General features: G+C 44.0%; 2 protein-coding genes and 1 long non-coding RNA gene across 3 annotated transcripts in view; 2 read left to right on the top strand and 1 right to left on the bottom strand.

Annotated features, from left to right (window-relative positions):
* LOC309365410 overlaps positions 1-16,295 on the bottom strand; it is a 61,466-nt gene extending 45,171 nt beyond the window's left edge. The window contains exons 1-2 of the long non-coding RNA XR_014166117.1: positions 14,030-16,295; positions 13,015-13,870 (exon numbers count right to left, since the gene is read on the bottom strand). This is a non-coding gene — a long non-coding RNA (uncharacterized lncRNA). The remainder of the gene's footprint in view (positions 1-13,014; positions 13,871-14,029) is intronic.
* LOC309364911 (uncharacterized protein) lies at positions 3,817-25,079 on the top strand. The gene is made up of 3 exons (XM_081902918.1): positions 3,817-3,960; positions 9,969-11,393; positions 24,828-25,079. The coding sequence occupies exon 2, from the start codon at positions 10,046-10,048 to the stop codon at positions 11,366-11,368; it is 1,323 nt and encodes a 440-aa protein (XP_081759044.1). The 5' UTR covers positions 3,817-3,960; positions 9,969-10,045; the 3' UTR covers positions 11,369-11,393; positions 24,828-25,079.
* Positions 22,880-25,079, top strand: LOC309365100 (uncharacterized protein). The gene is made up of 2 exons (XM_081903256.1): positions 22,880-22,892; positions 23,566-25,079. Exon 2 carries the CDS (start codon positions 23,646-23,648, stop codon positions 24,462-24,464), a length of 819 nt encoding a protein of 272 aa, XP_081759382.1. The 5' UTR covers positions 22,880-22,892; positions 23,566-23,645; the 3' UTR covers positions 24,465-25,079.
* Positions 25,080-26,194: the final 1,115 nt, after the last annotated feature.

Genomic DNA, 26,194 nt, shown 5'->3' with positions numbered 1-26,194 from the left:
TCCTCGTCTTCTCTCCAAACTGAAAGGTCCCAGATACTGAACTGTGCACAGTACTCCAAATGTGTTCACACCATAGATCTCCATAAATAATTTCCATTCCTCCTTAAGGAGCAGCCATGAGATTGGTACGTGTCTGTTTACATTCCAGCACAGTATGCTGGGAACTTCTGTTGTGCGTATAGCTTTTGCTTTTCTCTGTCTCTCTTGAGAATACAAAGAGAGAGACAAAATGTTTCTTTGTCCTGATTTATGATTAATAAATCCGTATTTGTAGTATGCTTCCACAAGCCTCACGCCTATTCTGTGTCCGCAGTTCGCTCTGCTGATATAGTGTGCCCTGGCTTTGAAGCCTGGGTTGCTGATTTACATCGGAGCAGAGGCTGATGGGTCTTTGCAGCGGGACGGCGGGAAGGAGATGACCCACCTGGGGCTAGCCAGCTGGCCTTGTGACCCTCTGCATGCCAACAAGATCTGCACTACAACCATTAGGAGAGTGGCAGGTGTATTTTCAATCGGTTCCCTAAACATCCCCAGCGTGAGATTTGCAGTTTCCCGAGCCAGTGCACACAGGGTCAACAATTTCCCAGAGTTACCTAACATGACCCCAAGGTCTCACTCCTGATCCCTCACCACCTCCTCATCAGCCCAACGTGCATCTGTTTAATTTTGTTGACCATGAACTAGAACCCTGCCAGAACCAATGGATGGTGCCAGCTTGGTTCTATGACAAAGGAACATGTAAAATGTCAAACATCAAGAATTCCCCTGAAGGTCTTCAGAGGTCTTCCAAAAGTTACTTTCTCTCTTTGACATCTGATGATGATGATAATAATAATAATAATTAATAATAATAATAGTAATAAATTATTATGGGGGCGTGTGTTCCACAGGGAGGACGCCAATACCAAGCAGGCCCTCTGCCTGGTTCCCTGTAATTATGAGGGAACTGCCAGAAGACCCTCGGAAGTGGACCTCAGTGTCCGGGCTAAATGATGGGGGGATTTTCTTTTCCTTGTGTTAGATGGATGTTGAAACAAGGTGTGATTGACTAGGCCATGTCTGGATCACAGATTTCTACCCAAGGGCCACAATTGCTTTGCATTCACAGTATTAAAATTGCAGGGAGAGAAAAACTGGATTTAAAATGACCCAACCACAAGATGAAAAGTCTCCATACTAAATGAGGGAAGGGGGGGCAGGGGGGGGCTTTTGAAGTCTTCCTGCTGGCAAGGGAATTCCAGAGCAAGGGCGCCTCTGTCTGTCTGGAATCCCTTACTGCCTCATCTCCAGCAGGAAGGGGGGATTTCCAGACTGGGACCCTTCACTCTTAGGGGGAGGTGCTGGGGCCTGGGCAGCTGGATGGATGGACATCAGCCTGCAGAAATGCACACACCCCTTCCTTTCACAGGACTGTTGTGGTGTTGCATGTGTAGCAGGAACCCCCCCCCACCCCAATCATTCTGTTTGTATAAACTACACACTCACACACTACATACGCCACATTTCTGTTATAAATTCATAGAAAATCAATCATACATCGGATTTGCACTGTTCCATTTTTTATTTTACTCCATATGACAAGAACTAACAAAGGGGGGTGACTTAGTCCTGGTCAGCCATAATCCCTTCACTGTCTCAGCACATACACAGGAGCCCTGCCCATACCAACCCTGATGATCCCAGACACAAGATCACAAAGAACTTGCATATGGGAGTGGATTCAGCATGGACTGAAACAAAGGACAATGATCAGATCTTCCCTCAGGGGGCAGGAAACTGCAAACTCCCCTTTGTCTCCTGGAAGTTACTCAGGGGGAGGGGGAAAGGAGGAACCAGCCAGGTGACAAGACACTCAGGTTACCACCAACTCCTCCCTCAGCCCCTCCTTTCTGTAATGTATGCCTCCCTCAACACCTCCTTTCTGTAATGTATGCATGATGTTTCTGGGGGTGGGCTAGACCTAGAGGAGGGGAATTTCAAAAGTTTTTATAAGACCTTGCACACTATTCTTCTGGGTCTTTCCTCTCTCCTGCGCGTGAGGGGAATACCCTGTTGCAACAGTTCAATAAAGACCAAGCCTACAGGCTGCTGTTTTGCTCCAAGTTATCCTGGTTGGTGTCTTTGTTTTATCCAAGGGAGCCCTCGGATTTTTCCTGTAACACATGTGTGTGACAAGGCAACACTCAAGAACAGTTCTCAGCAACCAACATTAGATCATTCCTCCACTGCCCACAAGAGGGCGATCTTTCCTCTACACATGGTAGAATCCTAGAACTGCAGAGTTGGAAGGGACCACGAGGGTCATCTAGCCCAACCCCCTGGAATTAAGGTATTTTGCCCAACGTGGGGCTCAAACTCCCAACTCATAGATTCAGAGTCTCATGCTCTACTGACTGAGCTCTAAAAGGGAGTTTCAGTTCAAGCAGAGACCAGAATAATTAGGGTTGCCATATTTCAAAAAGTAAAAACCAGGACAACCCCAAAATTGTAGAGCTTTTTTTTTTTTAGACAAGGCCCCAAATAAACGCCAAAAAAGCCCATGAGTTTTCAACTGACTTGTCTTAAATTCAGGACAAAGTGCCATCTTTTGGAAATTCCGCATTTGAAATCTTTTGCTAGTCTTTCTGTTGAATGGCGGGGGGGGGGTTTCAATCTGGCCAGTCCCCACGCAAAAGAATAAATGGAAACGTATCAAAAAGGGCAGCATTTGGAAAGCACCCTGGTTGCAAACCACTCTGGGTCCTTTGGCCTCCTGCCAGCAGAACTGCCTGAACTGCAGTGTATCAATAAGGCTTTTGGCCGTGAATTTGTACCTACAGCTAAAATGAGAAAAGAGAGGAGGTTCTTTATGCAGGCCCCAAACTAGACCCCAAGCAGCTATTTAAGGACAGTGAGGGAAGAAATATTAGTTTGGAAGTGACATTGGCAGGAAGGAAGAACAGTCCTGGTGGAAGAATTATACACAGCAAATGGGAAGAAATCAGACTTTTACATACTGTATGGGATGCAGGCGGTGGTGAGGGGGTTTTATACTGCCTTCTTTCTAAAGAAGCAGAGAGAAGCTCCAAAAGCAAGATATATGAGCAGAAATCAGGGCGAATGAGAAGAAATCCACTAATAAATGAGGGACCCCGGGGAATCTGCCTCCTTGGCGCCTGAAACTGAGGAGAGGCTCAGATTTCGAAGGGCGGGAAGTTGGGAAAAGGCGGGAAAAGTCGTTGCCCTCGGAGTCGCTGAGGGAAAGAAGCAGTGGGGGGAGGGGCTCCTTCTCTCTTGTCCCTCAGAGACACAACGGGGACCCTCTTGTGAGGGGAGCAGAAAGGGGTCTCCCCCCCTCACAACCCCATTGCATTCCTCTCACGGCGGAAGGGGACCCCACCCTCTCCCTGCCGGGCCAAGGGGGTCTCTGGGCGCAGGAGAGCCTGTGGGGAGGAGGGGGGAGAGGAAAGGAAGCGCCCCTTCTCTCTCAGCAGGCAGCCCCATGTCTCTTCCCACCCCCAGAGGCTGGGTCCATCTCTGAGCTTCACAGAGGACCTTGCAAGGGAAACCTGGGCGGGGGAGGGGAGGAACCCCCTGGCTTCCCTGGGTCCGCCCCTCCCCCACTCTCCTGACCCACAGGGGGAGGGGCAGCCCTTCCCTCCTTCTCATTCATCCTCTTCCCTCCCCTGCTGTGGGGAGGAGGAAGGAGGGGGGCCAGGTCCCCATGGAGCCCCCAGAGGCAGCGCCGTCCCGTCTCCTTCCCCTCCGGACACAGGGAGGGGCTGCTCTGCGGATGTAGCTCTAGGGGCAAGCGAATCCCAAAAGGAACCGGAAGTGTCGCCAAGAAATGCGCCGGAAGTTTCCAGACAGGGAAAGGAGGAGGGGCGTCGCTGAAGAGCCCCCCCTTCGCCGCCGCCCCCCTTTCTATTGCAGACAAGGAAAGCGGACTAATCTGGAGCCAGGGAAGCGGAGGACCAAGAGGTAAGGAGGGAGAGGAGGGGGGGATAAGGGGAGACCCCCCGTAAGGAAAGCGCCCTCCCTGGGTCCGTCGACAGGGGCCCCGATCCAGGCCCCGACCCAGGGGGGAAGGGGGGACCCAACACCTGCAGGGATCTACATCTGGCAAGATCTCCTGGGCAGCAGCAGCACCGCCAGACTCCCCTTTCTCTTTCCTGGGGGGCCGAGAGATGCTCAGCTGCCCTGCCCCCCCCTGGACGCCCCAAGGAGGGCTGGGGGTGGGGCTGAGGCCCCCCATTCTCCCGGCTTCCCCCGGCAGGAATCCCTGGGGTCGCCTGGCTGGGGAAAGGGAGAGAGGGAGTCCATGGAAGGGTTAATGGTTGGGGGAGGAGCCTCGACAGAGACCCCTCCCCTTCCATCACATCTTATTTCCCAGTCTCCCTGCTGGCAGTCCCAGATCAGCATTGCCATACAGGATTGTCCTGAAAATCACCATTTGGTAGCCTAGCCCAAACCCAAAAGTCCCACTGAGATGATGATTGATAATATTGTCATTTATCCATTTTAGACCCCTAAGTAGTAGCAATTCAAAGGACATTGTGCTGCTCTCCTCTGTACAGTTCCACCCCTATTTCAGACCTTGTGGCCGATTTAAATGTTTAGCTGCTGATAACATGGCAACGTTTAGCAGGTGATATTGTGAGGTTTAGCTGGTGAGAACATTACAGCGTTCAGCAGGTAAGTTATCGCAGTGTTGAAAAGCAGGTGTTGCCTAGCCCTTGCACACATTGTGATTCGTAACATATTGCCAGCTCAGTATTAGGAAACACTTATCACGATGTAAACTTCAAGCCAGTCTTGGGCACTATACCAATATATCACCCAGCTGTAATCATGACCTATATTTCTGACCCAGTGTACCATTGCTGATTTTACCAGTTTGTCCCCAGGAATCCCTGGGGTCATGGGGCGCCTGGCTGGATGCCTTTTGGGTGGGGAAACGGAGAGAGGGAGTCCATGGAAGGGTTAAAGGAAGGGAGAGGAGCCTCGACAGAGACCCCTCCCCTTCCAGCACCCCTGACCCCCCTTCTCCCCCCCTTCCCTGATGACACTACCAGGTTATCTGTATTTATTCACTAGGACTCATCTCCATACTTTGGATTGTCCTGAATTCCACCATTTGGTAGCCTAGCCCAAACCCAAAAGTCCTGCTAGGATGCATCTTGGCTTCCCTGCTGATGAAACTGAGTGTGTGATGATTGATAATATTTTCATTTATCCGTTTCAGACCCCTAAGTAGTAGCAGCAGCTGCCAGGACATTGTCCTGTTCGCCTCTGTATAGTTCCTTCCTTATTTCAGACATTGTGGTAGATTGCAATCAGGGTGGATTTGATAAACATCTAATTGATTTCAATCACAATTTACGGTAACAGATAGGTAGCCGTGTTGGTCTGCCATAGTCAAAAGCTCACACGAAAGCTCATAAGAATTAACTTAGTTGGTCTTTAAGGTGCTACTGGAAGGAATTTTTTGTTTTAATTTACGGTAAATCACTAGTCAGTATGATTCTATTTAAATCAAAAATTTCTGATTTGGTTACACTATTAGAAATACATAGACAGATAATTATGAAATCATTCTGAGGTGTAATAAGTTAACTGTCTATATTTGGACAACAGTTCTGCTGTAATTTATTGGAAGGAGAAAAATAATCATTTCCTTAGTAACAACTTAAACAATTTATTTAACTAAAACAATAATATTATAGCATGTTGGTAAAAAAAAATTATTCCCCTCCCCCAATGCATTTTTATTCAAATTATGCAAATAAATATAACAATGTAGGTATTGAATACATAAACATATCCATAAACATATCAGTGTACATATATATATATATATATGTAGGTTTTGGTGTTCTCGGGTGTCTTCCCGTGTAAAAGTTGGGGTGTCTAGGCGACGTTTCGACGAGGTCTCACTCGTCATCTTCAGGCTGGTGCTTTCGGCTTCTTGTTACTGGAACAGAGCAGGATCTCAGTGTTTGAGTTCCTATAAATACTGTTGTGTTTCCAACACAACATACATGTGTTTCCAACACATGAAAGAAACAGGACACGAAATTAATTTTGCAGATTCCAAATTGCTCTTTAACATGGAACATCACCACAAGAGAATAATCATGGAAGCCATCGAGATAGAGAAACACCCTCACAACATGAACAAGCGTGACGACACATCCCGCTTGCCAGACATCTGGAAATTAGCCCTCCCCACAAAAACTGACACCAGATCCAGAGGCACACAGAACGCCATCACCAATCAACCACACCAGACCCAAACCCAGACCCTCTCCACAGATAAATTACAGACACCATACAGTAGCCAAACCATGGTGGCACCTCCGGATGCTGCACCCCCCTGCAATCCCTACACAGATCTGGCTGACACAGGCCACAAAACCACAGCTCGCCCCTATACACGAAGCCAAGCCAGAGCACAACTAAGTGCAGTACAGCCATCTTCTCAGAAAAACTCTTCACAAAGTTCAAGGGGTCAAGACACAAAGACTTTAACAACTAATCCACACCTAATGACCCACCTAAGTGGTACTCAGGATATCACTCAAGAAATCACTCAAGATATCTCTCAAGTAATTAAGGAACAAAAGAAGAAAAGGCACACTAGCCGAGGAACTTCCTCTCTGCCCAGAACATTGGAGGCTATACACCACACCCCCTCAACAGTATTTATAGGAACTCAAACACTGAGATCCTGCTCTGTTCCAGTAACAAGAAGCCGAAAGCACCAGCCTGAAGATGACGAGTGAGACCTCGTCGAAACGTTGCCTAGACACCCCAACTTTTACACGGGAAGACACCCGAGAACACCAAAACCTACATTCCTGTACCCGTGAAAATCTACGAAAGCATATATATATATATATATATATATATATATATATATATATATATACATAGAGTTCATTTACATAGGTTCTTATATCCCCTCCCCAAATTATATAAAAAGAAAGAAACAAAGAATCACAATATTTTAGGCTCTACTTAGCCTTGGACTCCCCTCCACCCTTTTGGTAAGTGTCAAATAAGTTCTACAGTCACGTAATTTATTTTTAATCTTAAATATTAGCCGCTCACTGTTAGAGTTGTTCCGGCCCCGCTAGTGCCCTCTACAAATTATTTCCAATATACTTCCAATATTTATTCCAATTTCCATGAAATTTCTGTTCATCTTGGTCTCTTATTCTACCTGTTAGTCTAGCACGTTCAGCGTAATTTATCATTTTAACCTGCCAATCATTTATACTGGGTATAATTTCCGTTCTGCTAGGAATGTTGGATAAAGAAATCAAAAAAGAAGATAAGATACTATTCCTTTATGCCACTACACCTGCAAGAATTATGTTGGCACAAAACTGGAAAACGGAAATTATAGGTAAAATAAATAAATAAATAAAAAACAACAACCAAGCAGGCTGAGTTTTAGCGCACATGAAAAACTCAGAACTTGTGGATTTCACCACCTCCACTACCAGCCACCCCTTTGGATTGGCTTCTGCATCCAGGTGCCTATTCTGTACTCTTAAGTGTTAGTGCGGTTGTTGGAACCCAGTGGGATTGGGAAGATGCAAACCATCTGTTCATTGAACTTCTTGGAACTTAGGATTAAGGTTTTCCGTCAACTCTGTATGTTTATTTTTTAACATTTTTCCTGTAAAGGCATGTTATCTCTGCAGATACAGAAATTCACACTTTTGAGAATGGCAAAAACAAGCATCTGTGACAATATCTTCTCATTAGAAAAACTTCTCCAAATAATCTTACAGAAACCTTTGGAAGAGCATGACCTAAATTTCTGGCCCAGTGTATCATTGCAGATTTTACCAGTTTTATTTTGTTTCCCATTCTAATAGTATCTCATACATTTTGGAAAGTTTTTTTTTTTTTAAATTGTTCAGTAGTACCTAAGAGACCAACTAAGTTTGTTCTGGGGATAAGTTTTCGTGTGCATGCACACTTCTTCAGATTGGACAATTTTCTACCTGAAATTTGTCCAAAAACCTCTCCCTTTATCTTGTCCAAACAAGATGATTTGATGGTATTGAAACCAATCCGCCACCACACCTCCCACCTCATCCTGTTTATTCAGTTTTATTTCTTCTTCCGAAAAGTCCGAAAGATCTCTGTAAGTTGCCCATTGCTTCTTCCGTATTGCATTTTTTAAAAAGTTGATGCTTTTGTGGGTGGAAGCCAAAGAGGTGTTTTTCTTTCCAGCAGATTATTATATTTATCCCATACCCTGATTCATAGAGCTCTTGTGTGTTTTAGTTTTATCCTGTTATAAATAAGTGTGCCAACCAAACATATTCTTACGACCTTTGTTCTAAGAAAAAGCCTGCTCCTTTCCCCTTATGGGGTATCCAAGAGCCCATATAGTCCTTAAGTGGGTTCCATATAGGTAGGGGAAAATAACAGAGGCCACCCAGAGTATATGGAGAAGCAAAGCGGCTAGTAAGCCTGATCTTTATTGCAACAGGGTCCCCCCCTCACCACAACCAGGAGGGAGGGGTGCAAAGCCGTATATAGTCTTTTGAAATTGCCCACCCAAGACCACCACCCCAAATATACAGAAGGAGAGTGTCTACAGCAGGAATAGATCACAGGAGGCAGTCTACAGCAGAAAACCTGTCCCCAAGGATACCTGTTAATGGTCACTAACTGCATTACCTGGGCAGCCTGGCCATTATTTTGTGATGGTAAATACTTTAGTTCCTGAATCCAGGTCACATGCCCACCCTGTTCATACCTCCTTAAGACAGTATTTGTAAGCACAAAGACAACGGGAAGGCTTCCATTTGCCTTCTTTACTGCCGAGGAATATTTGAGTACGTTTCCGGGCACAATTCAAAGTGTTGGTGCTGACCTTTCAAGCCCTAAACGGCCTCAGTCTTGTATACCTGAAGGTTCTTAATATTTAATGCTTTACTGTTTTAACACTCGATTGGGAGCCGCCCAGAGTGGCTGGGGAAACTCAGCCAGATGGGCAGGGTATAAATAATAAATTATTATTACTATTATTATTAGTCTGTGGTGCTCAATGTTTAGGTATAGTAAATATTAGGATTTAATTAGAACTTGTGTGTTATAGCGGGGATATGCCCAGGCTTGAGCATACAGGCAACTCTCCGCAAGCCGTGGGAGCCCTGCAAGGGCTCGTATGGCTTGCGGAGATCTGCGTGAAGCCTGGAGAGCGAGAGGGGTCGGTGCACACCGACCCCTCTCGCTCTCCAGGCTTCAGCGAACACCTGCATTCGCCCCATAGGATGCACACACATTTCCCCTTCACTTTTGGAGGGGAAAAAGTGCGTCCTATGGGGCGAAAAATACGGTACTTAACATTTAGCTTCTGTTGTACGTTATATCCACATAAGTCAATAGTAAAAGTATAGAGATGATGTTCAAGATGTGCCCTTTGGGAAATTTGGTTTTGGCAACCGCAAAACAACATCCTTGAAATCATATTATATTTAGAAATGACTTTGGCCACGTAGTAAACAACAGGTTTTTTCTTTTCAAATTTAATGGTCAGTATGGACCTCCTGAGGCCAAAGGGAATGTGCAGGTGATGAATAAAGAAGGAGGACAAATTTGGCCCCAAGGGGTGGAGGATTATAGTGCAGCGGATGAATTTTAGAACTTCATGATGAATTTAGGATCCTGATTAATATTGGCCAGGTTCATGGAACATAGAGCTGCTCCCTTTCCTGTGAGAAACCACTTTTTATAAAACGTAAACCCCATAGTTCAACCGTATTCTAAGATAATGCTGCTTCATTAATGCTTAATTAAGGGTTAGGAAAGGCTGATGATGCATTATTACCATTATTTAACATTATTTCATCTGTCTTTCCTAAAAATTTGGAACATATGGAGGACAGGAAAGAATGTACGAGACTTCAAAATAAGAGCAGGTGCTAATTGATGTGTGTAATATTCCTTTGTTCTCTTCCTAGGTTTCCTTTCCCCCCGCTCCTCCCTGTTGAAAGAAGACAATGGAGAAGGCTGTCAAAATTCTGGAGGGCCATGTCCAATGGGAATAACAAAGAAACCATATAAATTCATGGAATGTGAAAAGAGAGAGGAGAAACAATTTGCAAGTATGGAGTGTGAGAAGAGCTTCACTGACAGTGGAACACTTGGAAAACATCAACGGACTCACACAGGAGAGAAACCGTTTAAATGCATGGAGTGTGGAAAAAGCTTTGCTTGGAGTTCAAACCTTCGTATACATAAACACACTCACACGGGGGAGAAACCATATAAATGTAAGGAGTGTGGAAAGAGCTTCAGTCAGATTGGACACCTTAGAAACCATCAACGAACCCACACAGGGGAAAAACCATATAAATGTATGGAGTGTGGAAAGAGTTTCACCGATAGTGGAACATTTAGAAAACATCAACAGACACACACGGGCGAGAAACCATTCAAATGCATGGATTGTGTAAAGAGCTTCAGTCACAGTAGATACCTTAGAATCCATCAACGGATTCACACAGGGGACAAACCATTTAAATGTTTGGAGTGTGGAAAGAGTTTCAGTACGAATAGAGGACTGAATATTCATCATAAAACTCACACTGGGGAAAAACCATTTGAATGTATGCTGTGTGATAAGAGCTTCACTGAGAGTAGAAAACTTAGAATCCATCTTCGAACTCACACAGGGGAAAAACCATATAAATGTGAGGAGTGTGGAAAGGGCTTCACCAATGTTGGAAATGTTAGAAGACATCAACGGACTCACACAGGGGAAAAACCATTTGAATGTATGGATTGTGGAAAGAGATTCCGTCACAGTGAAACACTAAGAAAACATCAATGGACCCACACAGGGGAGAAACCATTTAAATGCATGGAATGCGGAAAGAGCTTTATTGATGGTACAGCACTTAGTATCCATCATCAAACTCACACTGGGGAAAAACCATTTGAATGTATGGAGTGTGGAAAAAGCTTCACTTGTAGTGGAACACTTAGATTCCATCAACGGACTCACACAGGGGAAAAACCATTTGAATGTATGGAATGTGGAAAGAGCTTCACTTCTAATGGAGCAGTAAGAAGACATCAATGGACTCACTCAAAGGAAAAACCATTAAAATGCATGGAATGTGGAAAGAGTTTTATTGAGAGGAGAGATCTGAGAACCCATCATCGAACTCACACTGGGGAGAAACCATTTAAATGCACCGAGTGCGGAAAGAGCTTCAATCGCAGTGGAACACTTAGAAAACATCAGTGGATTCACACAGGGGAGAAACCATTTAAATGTAAGGAGTGTGGAAAGGGCTTCACCAATGCTGGAGCTGTTAGAAGACATCAACGGACTCACACGGGAGAAACCATTTAAATGTATGGAGAGTTGAAAGAGTTTCTTTCAGAGTAGAACCCTGATTTCACACACAGGAAACTTAGATGACATCAACAGACTCACTCAGGGACAAGCAAATAAATGTATGGAGTGTGGAAAGAGCGTCAATAGAAGTGGAAACCTTAGCAAACACCAGCGAACTTAAAAAGGGAAAACCACTTACGTATATGGAGCGTACATAGAGCTTCAGTCCTGATGTTCTTAGAAACCATCAATGGACTCGCAAGGAGGAAAAGCTTTAAGAGTTGAAACCCTGTGGGAGGCATAAAGCCAATGCAGAGGCTTGTAGATATGGCAGGGTGCCCTCTGACATTCCTCTGGGCAATGATTACCTTATATGGTAAAGGGGTAATATAAGCTTGACCGGATGAGGTAACATGAGATTGGCAAACGGCCATGCGGCTGGGCAGAACAAAGGACAATAAATACCAGAGAGGAGAAGAAGTCTGAATGAGCTGCTCTCTCATATTATGGAAATATTACTGGCTTTCTGCGTCTTTATTTTACCCTAAAGAAGTGCCACTTGTGATGGCTGGCTCCAACAAAACCCTACAATCCACAAACTGAAAAATTTAGTATTTATCAAAATTTTATACTGTATTCTTGGTGTTTCCCCTCTGCTAGAGTAATAATGAAATATCTCTTTGCCATTTGTTAAAGAAGCTGTATTATTTATTATTGGTATCATTTAGAATATAAACAGTATCTTAGGTAAAACATTTCTCTTTATGGTTGAAATCCTTCGTAAAAGTGATAGTTTCATCCTCCCCTCTATTTCCAAATGTTTTAAACATTTTTTGATACTCTAACGTAATTGGAATATGTTGTAATTCAGTGTTTTTCAAATAAACCCTTATTTAGTCTCCATCTACACCATGAACTCTTTTCACCCCTCATTATCATCCATTTTGAGTTTTGATCTGATACAGTTCTTGGCTGGATCTCTACAGTCTTTAATCCTGTCGGAAGTTCCTTCAATATCCAGATCATGTTTCTTCTTCCCGCAGAATCTTTTGAATCAGAAGAACATGTTTACTCTTGTTCTATTGGGGGGCTAAATCTCCAAGCATCTGGGTTGGCAAACTAAGGCCTGTGGGCTAGATCAGGCGCAATTGCCTTCTAGATCCGGCCTGCGGATGGTCCGAAAATCAACGCATGGATTGCCAGCACGCACGTTCTTTCCCTCTCCCTCACCCGGCGGCGCTTTTCTCCTCAGGGACGAGCAATCTTGTCCCACAACGGGTGCCATCAACGGGGGGAGTCGGCTCACCCGCCTGCCTGCCTCAGAAGGGTGGCGCTGGGAAGGGGGGGTGACGCTGGCTGCTGGCTGCTGCTGAGTTTTCCTCCTGCTCCTCCTCTCTCTCCCTCAGTCCGCCCTTCCTTCCTTTTTTGCGCACCTTCTCTGTGCCACTTCCTCACGCGCTTTCTTCGTCACCCCCTCCCTCCTTCATTCCTCCCATGGCGTTCAGGCGGTTTGTTTCAGCGGCTGCAGCTGCCGTTTGCGGGTTGGGAAGCAGCAGCAGTTGGTGGTTAAATGCTCTGGCAATGTCCCCGTCCCCCTGCCTCCGTCCGTGGCTCCGCCGGGGCTTCTGCTTCTGTCTTCACCGGCCAACGCAGCCTCCAACCTGCCCTGGCACCTGGCTGGAGAAGCCCAACTGGGGCTATTGGGACGACAACTGGGACAGGTAAAGCCAAACATCTTCAGATATTTCCTAGTCCTTATACGCATTGGATTTGCGATATAATGTCAGCTCAAATATTAGGAAACAGGTAGCACATTACTGTTTTTAACACTCGATTGGGAGCCGCCCAGAGTGGTTAGATAGAATCATAGAATCATAGAGTTGGAAGAGACCACAAGGGCCATCGAGTCCAACTGCCTGCCAAGCAGGAAACACCATCAGAGCACTCCTGACATATGGTTGTCAAGCCTCTGCTTAAAGACCTCCAAAGAAGGAGACTCCACCACAGTCCTTGGCAGCAAATTCCACTGTCAAACAGCTCTTACTGTCAGGAAGTTCTTCCTAATGTTTAGGTGGAATCTTCTTTCTTGTAGTTTGGATCCATTGCTCCGTGTCCGCTTCTCTGGAGCAGCAGAAAACAACCTTTCTCCCTCCTCTGTGTGACATCCTTTTATATATTTGAACATGGCTATCATATCACCCCTTAACCTCCTCTTCTCCAGGCTAAACATGCCCAGCTCCCTTAGCCGTTCCTCATAAGGCATCGTTTCCAGGCCTTTGACCATTTTGGTTAGACTTCGCCTGTTCTCCAGGAATTCTCAAAGATGACTGCCAGTGGTTCTGAGATCACACCTGCCAGTTCTTTTAATACTCTTGCATGCAGTTCATCTGGCCCCGGAGACTTGAATACATCTAAACTATCCAAGTATTCTTGTACTATCTCCTTAGTTATTCTGGGCTGTGTTTCCTCTGCTGAATCATTTGCTCCAAATTCTTCAGGTCGGGCATTGTTTTCTTTCTCAGAGAAGACTGAGGCAAAGAAGGCATTGAGGAGTTCAGCCCTTTCTGTGTCCCCTGTTGGCATTTCAACATCTTCTCCTCTGAGTGACCCCACTGTTTCTTTGTTCTTCCTTTTGCTACAAACATACCCATAAAAGCCTTTTTTGTTGCTTTTAACCTCTCTAGCAAGCCTGAGTTCATTCTGTGCTTTAGCTTTTCTGACTTTGTGTCTACACGTGCTGGCTATTTGTTTGAATTCCTCTTTGGTGGATTCCCCCCTTTTCCATTTTTTGTACACATCCTTTTTTCATCTTAACTCAGTTAAAAGTTCTTTAGATAGCCACCCTGGTTTCTTTAGGCACCTTCCATGTTTCCGTCTCATTGGTATTGCCTGAAGTTGTGCTTTTACTATCTCCCTCTTAACAAACTCCCAGCCATCATGAACTCCCTTTCCTTTTAGTATTACTGTCCATGGGATCTCACCCAGCACTTCCCTAAGTTTTATGAAGTCGGCTTTCTTAAAGTCAAGAAATAGAGTCCTAGTATGCTTGGCTGCTCCTTTCCGCTGTATAGTAAACTTCAGAAGAGCATGATCACTCGCGCCTAATGATCCTTCCACTTCTACCCCACTAACCAGTGGGGAAACTCAGCCAGATGCGCTGGGAATAAATAATAAATATTATTATTATTATTACTACTACTACTACTACTATTACTACTACTACTACTACTACTACTATAGGTCTGTGGTGCTCAATGCTTAGGCATAGTAAATATTAGGATTTAATTAGAACTTGTGTGTTATAATGGAGATATGTTATAAGGTAGTCTCGGTGTATTTTAGAAAGGGAGTTATGTGAAGGGTTTTTTGTGTTTGATCCGTGTTTCTGTGTAAATACTGTGTGTCAGACTGAGAATGTCATCAGGAAGGTATAGGAAAGGGTGCACCTGCTTCTGAGCATCAGAAATGAGCATGGAAAGAGTTAATATCATAAACCTACCGGAATCTGCCCCCTCCCTTTGTAACAAGCAGCTGTAGTTCTTTTGGGATTTAATATCAGCTCATGAAAAGTTGGGCACATGATCCGGAAAGCTGCCTGGCTCCATCTGTCTGAAGGCGGAGATATGCACCACACGCCATAGTCGAATTCGGCTGGACTTGCCATGGGAACGCAGAAGGGGCAAGCAAGGAAGGGGGAGACGGCCAAAGAAACTTGCTCTCACACAAGTGCCCCCCCGCCAATTCCGTAACATTAGCAAAGCCCAAGTTCAAACACCACCCCTATTTAAAAGAGGCCCCCGTAATGACGACACTGGACTGCCCTTTACGGTTGCCGTAAGTTACTCTTCCAAGTCCCAAAAGCTTGCAGCAACTCCGGTCTGTTTTGCAGGGCTGTTGTAACGGGGACACCCTATGCCCAGGGCAGCCCAAAGTGATGTATTACCAATTGTTGTTGTTGTTGTTGTCGTTTTCCACGGTGAGACTCCAAGGTCTTCTGTGTCATCCTTCCTGTGCAGTGGATGCTTGGGTTGCGAACGTGATCCGTGCGGGAGGCACATTCACAACCCGCAGTGCCATGTCTGTGCATGTGCGGGTAGCAATTCAGTGCTTCTGCACATGCGCAAAGCGTGATTTAGTGGTTCTGCACATGCGCGAGTGCCGAAACCCAGAATTAACCTGTTCTGGTACTTCCAGATTCCGTGCGGTGCCCAACCCGAAAACACAACTCGAAGCGTCTGTAACCCGAGGTATGCCTGTATTTTGGAAGGCAGCGAGAAGGCTGTTCTCAGGGCCTGCTCCACCATGAGGGAAACTGAGGCAGCCCCCTCAGGCAGCAGATGCCGGGAGGGGCAAGGAGGGGACGGAGCTGAGTCCCATTTGGCCAGCCCTGATTTAACCCTCTATCCCAGGCATAGGCACCTTAAAGCCCATGGGCCGGAAGTTTGGAAAAACTTTAAAAAGTATAGGAACTCACATTAGGTAGTCAAAAAATAGTAATTTAAACAAAATGCTTATAAAAATAAGATAATTACTTAACATTTAGCTTTTGTTACACATTATATCCACATAAGTCAATAGAAAAAGTATGAAGAGATGATGTTCAAGATGTGCCCTTTGGGAAATTTGGTTTTGGCAACCGCAAAACAACATCCTTGAAATCAACACTTGCAATAGGGAAGACAAACATACAAGATTCTGTTTTTTTCCTGAGATATGACACTTGTTTAGAGATTATTGTACACTAAGCAGGGCACTTTTATACATATCAATGGGTCCCATGTCTTAGTGTATCAAAGTGCCCCAACGGACATTTTCAAAAAACTAACAATTGTTAATAAAACCACTGAACGTATTTGAAAATCACGTGTAATCCTGATTACTGAGTGGAATAACTTACCTTTGGTATTTTTAAATCTTAGCTAAAGGACGTAAAAAAGTGTTGGAACACTTTTACATTTTACATAATTTTTAGTTGGTCGTGCTACAAACGCCAACGGCTAACTGGCAGCCAGCGCAGTCGCAACTTTTCTACTCACACATGTATAGGCACATTTGGGTGATGTCGTGAGACGAATAACATTTCTCGATATTGAAATATTGTTGGTGTGTCTGTCAGCATCGCCCTGGAGCCAGTGTACCAACTGGACTCATGCACTACAGCCCCGACTGGGCTAGGCGAGCTGGGTAGCACTGCCAGAGACCTCCTTTCACACAGGAACAGGTGACAGTGCTGTGGACTCACAGCTAGGAGCTGAGAGCACCGAATTCACTGTCTCAATGATGCAGTCGTTGCGCAGCAGCGTTTTGCAGAGTCTTGCAGAGTATAAACCACTCGGAGAGCAGCTCTGTAAAATATCATAATGCAAAACTATATACAGAGCTAAATATTCTGAGCATAAATCAATGCTATACTCTGAGTGCCTGCAGCTGCTCTTAGCAGCAATCTTACCTATAAACACGATCTCTTGCACTCTCTCTCCGACACACTGACTGACTTTCTCACACACAGAGCTTATTCACTCACTTGACTAATTAAGTAGAGAGCAGTACATTGCTCCTCCTCTGTAGAGTCAGCAGAGACCTCAGGAGATGATCAGGAGATTCTTGGGTATGGGAGGGGTGAAATCTCCTCAGTGTCAATGTGCCCCACCTCCCCCATTCCGCATTTTCAGAGGAGGGGGAAGAAGGGGAAAGCGTGTCCCACCAGATAAGACTCCCATCCTCCTGGCTAACCACATCTGGAGGACCAGAGATGCCTCAACTCGGCATAGAAGGTTCCTCTAGGGCTCAGTGTTACTTGGGAGTTGGTGGAACTGGATCTTAAAGGTTCTTGATACATTTCTGAGGGATTATGATTGGTATCCAGACCCTAACACTATAAAGCCAAGGTGTCCCTGTTGAATGGTTTCTTTAAATGTAAAGGTTCATCATTGTTCCACCTAATGTGTATGTCTTTAAAGGGCCAGAGCAAGATAACGAGACCCAGCTTTACAGCTGTGAAACATAGCAGGTGCTGCTGAGTTGCATTGATTAAGGTGTGTCAGCATTTGCATGTAGTATATAAGGAGCAGCACCTAGCTCTCCCATAACCCTGGGGGTTGGGTTGGTGGTTGGGTCTGGTTTGTTGTTGATATATTTAGTGTATAAGGAGTTTTTGTTTTTGTAATTAAAACATTGTTTAAGTTATTTTTGAGTCCTTTTCTTTTTAATGCATGATCTCCCCAGCAAGCTCTCTGCAGCGCTACCATACTGCAAATACCCAACATCTTTGGTTATGGGCCCAGCTGCTGAGTGGATGACTGCATATTTTTGGACTCTGAGAAAGGTTTGAAAACTCCTTCTCCTGTTAGTGTAGTTTTTGTGGGTCTGGAAGATTTCCAGAATGGTTGACCGGGTTCCTGAAGCTGAGAAGGCTCTGGTCTTCCCACAGCTAACAGATGAGAACTATAGTTTATGGTCTTTTCGGGTGGAGGCACTTTTGACCTCTAGGGAAGTATGGACCTATGTAACTGAAGACCCTCCTGACCCTGTCACTAATGCTTGGTCGAAAGGAGATGCAAAAGCCAGGGCGATAATTAATTTGGCAGTCAGCGACCAGCAAGTAGTCTATATAAGGAATAAGAAAACTGCCAAAGAAATGTGGGACAGTCTTGCAGCAGTGCATGTTAGAAAAGAGTCAGCGTCTGCATTGACGTTTTTCAAGCAGCTGTACCAGACGAAGTTGCAGCCTGGTGGTGATTTGGCAGCACACTTGAGACGTCTGGAGGCAATACGCGGCGAATTAATTCGAAGGGACATGGACATACCTGATATTCAGTATGTTTTTATCATTCTTTGTTCCCTTAATGAGGACTTTGATGGTATAGCTAGCCAGATATCTGCCGTTCCACCAGCACAGTTAACTGTGGAAGGGGTAATGGCAAGATTAATGGGCGAGTTGGAAAGAAGGGAGGCTTGTGCCATAAGCACTCCTATTTCCAGAAGTAATGAGGAACGCCATATGCAAACTTGTGGTGATGCGACTGCATTTAAAGCTGCAAAGCGTTGCTGGTTCTGCAATAAGCAAGGACATTTTGCAAAGGACTGCAGAGCCAAAAGAAAGCAAAGTACTCCCAAGCCTGTTTCTGCTCGTCAGTCACGGTTGTCATCTCAGCAGCCAACATCGCACCGTAAAGACAGAAATGAACCGCGAGCTTTTCATGCTCGGACAACAGATCGTAAAAGAATTAAAGGTGCCAAGTGGAAGTCTTTTATTGTGGACTCAGGAGCATCTCACCACGTTTGCAACAATCGAAGCTTGTTTATTTCTTTTGAAGAGGAAATTGGTAATGTACATTTAGCCAATTCACAAGTCTTGCAGTCACTTGGCAGAGGTACTGTTAAACTTGACTCTAAACATTACAATAGCGAACTGCATTTACTGCCCATCAGTGGACAATTTATTATCAGTAAGGTGTTTTGCTCGTCAAGGCATAAGTGTGCGTTTCTTAAATTCAATGTGTGAGTTTTTTGAGGGGAACAAACGTCTATTGTATGCCCGGGACTCTGATGGTTTATATAGACTGTATTTTCGCACCTACTCACAATCGCCTATAAATTGCAGAGCAGCACAGTCAAGCCAGGGTTTGAGGAATGTAAGGCCTCATTCTGGGTGTGTCCACGAGGCACACAGAATTCTGGGACACTTGAATTTTGCTGATGTAATTAAGACAAAGAATATTGTTAATGGCCTCAACTTAAGACCATGTAAATTCTTTATGCAATGTTTATCCTGTTGCAAGAATAAGATTAAGGTTGCACGCAAGGGTAGGTGCTCAGATAGGAAAGTAACTGAGCCATTTGAATGTGTACATTGTGATTTAGTTGGGCCACTCCCACCATCATTAGGAGGTTCAAAGTACTGGCTCACCCTCATAGACCAGTATAGTAGATATTGTTGGACTTATGCAATAGCTGAGAAGTCCCAAGCATTTGAGAAGTACAAAGTTTTTTGCAACTGGGTAAAAACGCACTTTAACAAACCAATTAAGAACCTGTTTTCTGACCGGGGCGGGGAATTTGTTTCTGAGGATTTTGAGAAATTCCTGGAAGCGCAGGGGACTACTCATGAGTTATCTTGCCCCCGAAGTCCCTGGCAAAATGGGCTTGTTGAAGTTGTGCAGCGTGACCTGCAGGCAGGGGTTAAAACGTATCTGCATGATGCTAATCTGCCCAAAGACTTTTGGGCTGAAGCGCTTAATGCGTTTTGTTATGTCAGAAATCGCAGTTATCTTTCTGGTTTAGATGTCACCCCCTATGAGAAGCTGTTTAAGAAACGCCCTAATCTGAAATACCTACGCATTTGGGGTTCAGATGTAATTATGCATTATCCCGCTAAGCAGAAATTGGGTGAGCGTAGTGTTCAGGGAAAATTCATGGGATACCAGCAGGGGGCGTACAGAATTTACATACCAGCAACTGGCAAATTTCATATTACCAGAAGCCTGATACAAACTGTAAATTGGAATGGAGTTGCTGTTTTCCAAGATACTGATGGTATAGATCAGTGTTTCCCAACCTTGTGCCTCCAGATGTTTTTGAACTACAACTCCCATCATCCCTGACTAGCAAGACCAGTGGCAAGGGATGATGGGAATTGTAGTCCAAAAACAGCTGGAGGCACAAGGTTGGGAAACACTGGTATAGATAATACTGAGGAAGAAGCAGCAGCAGCAGGGAATAATGGTGCTTCTGAATTAATGGAAAAAGACAAAAAGCCTGTTGAATCTGATAATTTGTTTGATGATTTAAAGTCACAGGCACCCGAGGGGAGGTTAGATTCTCTTGATTTTTCTGACCGTGAGCTTAGCCTACAGGCACCTCTTCAGTCTGACAATGATGATTTACAACCTGGAACTAGTAGTTCACTTAGTCCCATTAAGTCTGAGGAGTCTGACTCTCCTTCTGGACTAAGACGTTCAGATAGAAAGAGGCAGAAGCCACAACGATTTGCTGATGAACATTTTAATACTGTGTATGCCAATAAGGTGGTTTTTGAGCCAAAAAGCTACAGTGACGTTCAGAATTTACCTAAGCACCAAGCTGCAAATTGGTATAAAGCTATGAACTCAGAGATAGCTTCTTTAAAAGAGCATAACACTTGGTCTCTTGTACCACAAACCCCAGATATGAGACTTATTGATTCAAAATGGGTTTATAGAGTTAAAATGAATGACAAAAATGAAGTTGTAAGGTACAAAGCAAGATTAGTTGCTAGGGGTTTTCAACAAATTCCAGGCGAAGATTATGATTTGTGTTATTCACCAAGTGTAAAATATGAAACAGTTAAGCTTTTGTTAAAAGATGCATCACAACGTGGACATTCTGTTTATCACCTAGATATAAAAACTGCATATTTGTTTGCAGATTTAAAAGAACAAATTTTTATGCGTGTCCCTGAAGGCATAGACGCTGCTGAAGGTTTGGTATGCAAATTAAATAAATCCCTTTATGGTCTGCACCAAAGTGGAAGGAATTGGCACCAAACTTTAGCAAAAGAATTGCTGGATATTGGTTTTTCACAAGGAAAGGCAGACAATTGTGTGTTTATAAAGGAAAGGGCAAACTCTGTGACAAAAATATGTGTGTATGTAGATGACGTGTTAATTTCTACAAAAACTAAACAGGAATATGAAGAGGTAGTTTCACAGTTACAGAAGAAATTTGATGTGGTGGAATTAGGCATAGCTAAAAATTACTTATCCATGCAAATTGAGAAAGGCAAAAATGGATCTTTTCTGGTTCATCAAACTGCAAAAATTGATGATCTTGTTGAAATGCTACGTTTAGAAAATGCAAATGGGAAGGAAACGCCTATGGTGTGTGGTTTCACCTTTACAGGTGAAGACAAGCCATTTCCTAACAAAACTTTGTATTGTTCTGCTATAGGCAAGCTAAATTTCATTCAAAGAATCTCAAGACCAGATATATCTTATGCTTTTCACTTTCTGGCAAAATTTGTGGAAAAGCCCACTACACAATGTTTCTCTGCTCTTAAGAGAGTGGTAATGTACCTTAAACATACCAAACATTATAGGTTGCAGTTTACATCAAGTATTGACAAAGGCTTTGAAATTTTCTGCGATGCATCTCATGCAGTGGAACAAAATAATTGCAGGGGTGTGTCTGGTATGGTGTTTTGTTATAATGGTTGTCCATTTGAATGGAAGTCCCAGACACAAACCATTATTTGTCTCTCCACAACCGAGAGTGAATTATGTGCATGCGTTCAAGCCACTCGTGATGTAGAATGGTATCTACAAGTATTCGCAGACCTACAGATACAAGTAACACTACCAGTAAAAGTTTACCTTGATTCCCAGAGCGGACTCGCTATCATGTGTTCAGAGACCAATACGCAGCGCACTAGAGTCTTGAGATTACGCTTGCAGTTTGTAAAGAAACTAATTGCTGATAAAATGATTGTATTTGAATATGTTCCAGGTAACAATCAAATTGCGGACATTTTTACAAAAGCACTTCCAAAGGTTACACATGAAAAACATGTACAAAGTATGCTTTGTTTTTGTTCCACAATGATGAACCGCAGGGGAAATGTTGAATGGTTTCTTTAAATGTAAAGATTCATCATTGTTCCACCTAATGTGTATGTCTTTAAGGGGCCAGAGCAAGATAACGAGACCCAGCTTTACAGCTGTGAAACATAGCAGGTGCTGCTGAGTTGCATTGATTAAGGTGTGTCAGCATTTGCATGTAGTATATAAGGAGCAGCACCTAGCTCTCCCATAACCCTGGGGGTTGGGTTGGTGGTTGGGTCTGGTTTGTTGTTGATATATTTAGTGTATAAGGAGTTTTTGTTTTTGTAATTAAAACCTTGTTTAAGTTATTTTTGAGTCCTTTTCTTTTTAATGCATGATCTCCCCAGCAAGCTCTCTGCAGCGCTACCATACTGCAAATACCCAACAGTCCCCACTGAGCAGTTTATCAACCCTGCTGGCTGCTGGGGAAGACCTTCTGAAGGAAATGGTTTGCCCCCAAAGTTAATTCCTTCCTTCCTCCGCTGCTGCTGCCCACACTAGAAGAAATCCCAGGGATGTCTGGCTCCTATGTCCAGTTGTTATTTTAGAAAAAAGTGTGGCTAAGATTCTGAGTCACAGTCGTGGCTGAGAAATACAGCCAGGGAATATGAAACTGATTTGAAGATTGGTTTCTTCCTTACACATTATTATTATTATTATTATTATTATTATTATTATTATTATATTACATTCAGGAGGACACACCACTGGTTTCATCATCTTTCTATTCTTTCCCACAATAAGTGTTATTCACCTTTAATACTCACCTTTTTCAGTGTCACACAGATTTTTATCTTGTGATCTTCAAATGAAAAGAGGTATAACAAATAAATAAATAAATCCCAGTTGGAGCAGAGCTAGAATATCCAGAAGCCCTTGGCCACTCACGGCAAAGGAGGAAGAATAGTGAGAGAGGCCTGGACAGGGAATCTCCGCTAAGATAAGCCAGTGTCAGGAGGCAGGTGCGAGACCTGGCGGCATATAATTATTATAAATCATAATTAGGGTGGGTGTCTCAATCTGGCCTTCCCAGCGGTCAGGCTCCAGCTGCTTTCCTTCTGCACCTCCAGCTCTCTCCATTCAATAATGTAAGGCTGAGAGATGGAGGTCCAACCCCAAGAACATTCTCCAACTGAGCACTCCTTGAACCGACCACAAGCACCAAGCCTTGTCACTAGACTTATATATGGGTCTCCCAAAATGGTCAGTATGGACCTCCTGAGGCCAAAGGGACTGTGCAGGTGATGAATAAACATCTTGAGGTCGAAGGGGACAAAATGTGGCCCAAGGGGTGGAGGATTATAGTGCAGCAGATGAAGAACTTCATGATGAATTTAAGATCCTGATTAATATTGGCCAGGTTCATGGAACATAGAGCAGCTCCCGTTCCTGTGAGAAACCACTTTTTATAAAACGTAAACCCCACAGTTCAACCGTATTCTAAGATAATGCTGCTTCATTAATGCTTAATTAAGGGTTAGGAAAGGCTGATGATGCATTACCATTATTTAACATTATTTCATCTGTCTTTCCTAAAAAATTGGAACATATGGAGGACAGGAAAGAATGTACGAGACGTCAAAATAAGAGCAGGTGCTAATTGATGTGTGTAATATTCCTTTGTTCTCTTCCTAGGTTTCCTTCCCTCCCCCCGCTCCTCCCTGTTGAAAGAAGACAATGGAGAAGGCAGTCAAAATTCTGGAGGGCCATGTCCAATGGGAATAACGAAGAAACCATATAAATTCATGGAATGTGAAAAGAGAGAGGCGAAACAATTTGAAAGTATGGAGTGTGGGAAGAGCTTCACTGATAGTGGAACATTTAGAAAACATCAACAGACACACACGGGCAAGAAACCATTCAAATGCATGGAATGTGGAAAGAGCTTCAGTCAGAGTGGATACCTTAGAATCCATCAACGGATTCACACAGCTGAGAAACCATTTAAATGTTTGGAGTGTGGAAAGAGTTTCAGTACAAATAGAGGACTGAATATTCATCATAAAACTAACACTGGGGAAAAACCATTTAAATGTATGCTGTGTGATAAGAGCTTCACTGAGAGTAGAAAACTTAGAATCCATCATCGAACTCACACAGGGGAAAAACCATATAAATTTATGGATTGTGGAAAGAGATTCAGTCACAGTGAAACACTGAGAAAACATCAACGGACTCACACAGGGGAGAAACCATTTAAATGCATGGAATGTGGAAAGAGCTTTATTGATGGTACAGCACTTAGTATCCATCATCAAACTCACACAGGGGAGAAACCATTTGAATGTATGGAGTGTGGAAAGGGCTTCACTTCTAGTGGAGCAGTAAGAAGACATCAATGGACTCACTCAGGGGAAAAACCATTAAAATGCATGGAATGTGGAAAGAGTTTTATTGAGAGGAGAGAGCTGAGAACCCATCATCAAACTCACACTGGGGAGAAACCATTTAAATGTAAGGAGTGTGGAAAGGGCTTCAGCAATGCTGGAGCTGTTAGAAAACATCAACGGACTCACACGGGAGAAACCATTTAAATGCATGGAATGTGGAAAGAGCTTTATTGATGGTACAGCACTTACTATCCATCATCAAACTCACACAGGGGAAAAACCATTTGAATGTATGGAGTGTGGAAAAAGCTTCACTTGTAGTGGAACACTTAGATACCATCAACGGACTCACACAGGAGAAAAACCATATAAATGTATGGATTGTGGAAAAAGTTTTATTGAGAGTAGAGAGTTGAGAACCCATTATCAAACTCACACAGGGGAGAAACCATTTAAATGTAAGGAGTGTGGAAAGGGCTTCACCAATGCTGGAAATGTTAGAAGATATCAACGGACTCACACAGGAGAAACCATTTAAATGTATGGAGAGTTGAAAGCGTTTCTTTCAGAGTGGAACCCTAATTTCACACACAGGAAACTTAGACGACTTCAACAGACTCACTCGGGGACAAGCAAATAAATGTATGGAGTGTGGAAAGACCGTCAATAGAAGTGGAAACCTTAGCAAACATCAGCGAACTCAAAAAGGGAAAACCACTTACGTATATGGAGCGTACATAGAGCTTCAGTCCTGATGTTCTTAGAAACCATCAATGGACTCGCAAGGAGGAAAAGCTTTAAGAGTTGAAACCCTACAATCCACAAACTGAAAAATCTGAAATGGTTTGAATGGAAGGAGTGTGGGAAGTGTTTCAATTGCTTTATATATAGATAATTTTATTAATACTGTGGTATATTTATTATTGGTATAATTTAGAATAAAAACAGTATCTTAGGTAAAACATTTCTCTTTATGGTTGAAATCCTTCGTAAAAGTGAAAATTTCATCCTCCCCTCTATTTCCAAATATTTTAAACATTTTTTGATACTCGTAACGTAATTGGAATATGTTGTAATTCAGTGTTTTTCAAATAAACCCTTATTTAGTCTCCTCAGGGACGAGCAATCTTGTCCCACACTGGGTGCCATCAACGGGGGGAGTCGGCTCACCCGCCTGCTAGCCTCAGAAGGGTGGCGCTGGGAAGGGGGTGTGACGCTGGCTGCCGGCTGCGGCTGAGTTTTCCTCCTGCTCCTGCTCCCTCTCCCTCAGTCCGCCCTTCTTTCCTTTTCTGTGTCCCTTCTCCGTGCCGCTTCCTCACGCGCTTTCTTCGTCACCCCTTCCCTCCTTCATTCCTCCCATGGCGTTCAGGCGGTTTGTTTCAGCGGCCGCTTGCGGGTTGGGAAGCAGCAGCAGTTGGTGGGTAAATGCTCTGGCAATGCCCCCGTTCCCCTGCCTCGGTCCGTGGCTCCGCCGGGGCTTCTGCTTCTCTCTTCACCAGCCAGCGCAGCCTCCAACCTGCCCTGGCACCTGGCTGGAGAAGCCCAACTGGGCCTATTGGGACAACAACTGGGACAGGAAAAGAAAAACATCTTCAGGCCTCTTTGTGGGTGGACGGGCGAAAATCGCTCATCTCCCCCCCCCCAAAAAATATAGTCCGGCCCCCAACAAGGTCTGAGGGACCGTGGACTGGCCCCCTGCTGAAAAAGTCCGCTGACCCCTGATCTAGTAGATCCATTGTTGTAACCATATCAAAAAAGTATTTAGTATTTTGCCTTCTTCTGAGATACTTTCCCTCAGTGTTCTGTCCTAGTCCAGTGATCCTACTCCATTAAATTCACCCGTAATAATTATATTTCTGTCATAAACCTCAGACATACTTTCCTCCAGTAGTTGGAAGAAATCTCATGTGAAAAGTGGCTCTGAATCTGAAAGT

This window comes from Podarcis melisellensis, assembly GCF_964234715.1.
Source record: "Podarcis melisellensis genome assembly, chromosome: 2".
Lineage (NCBI taxonomy): Eukaryota > Metazoa > Chordata > Lepidosauria > Squamata > Lacertidae > Podarcis > Podarcis melisellensis.
The sequence above is the reverse complement of the archived record's forward strand: the minus strand, read 5'-3'. Positions and strand labels throughout refer to the sequence as shown.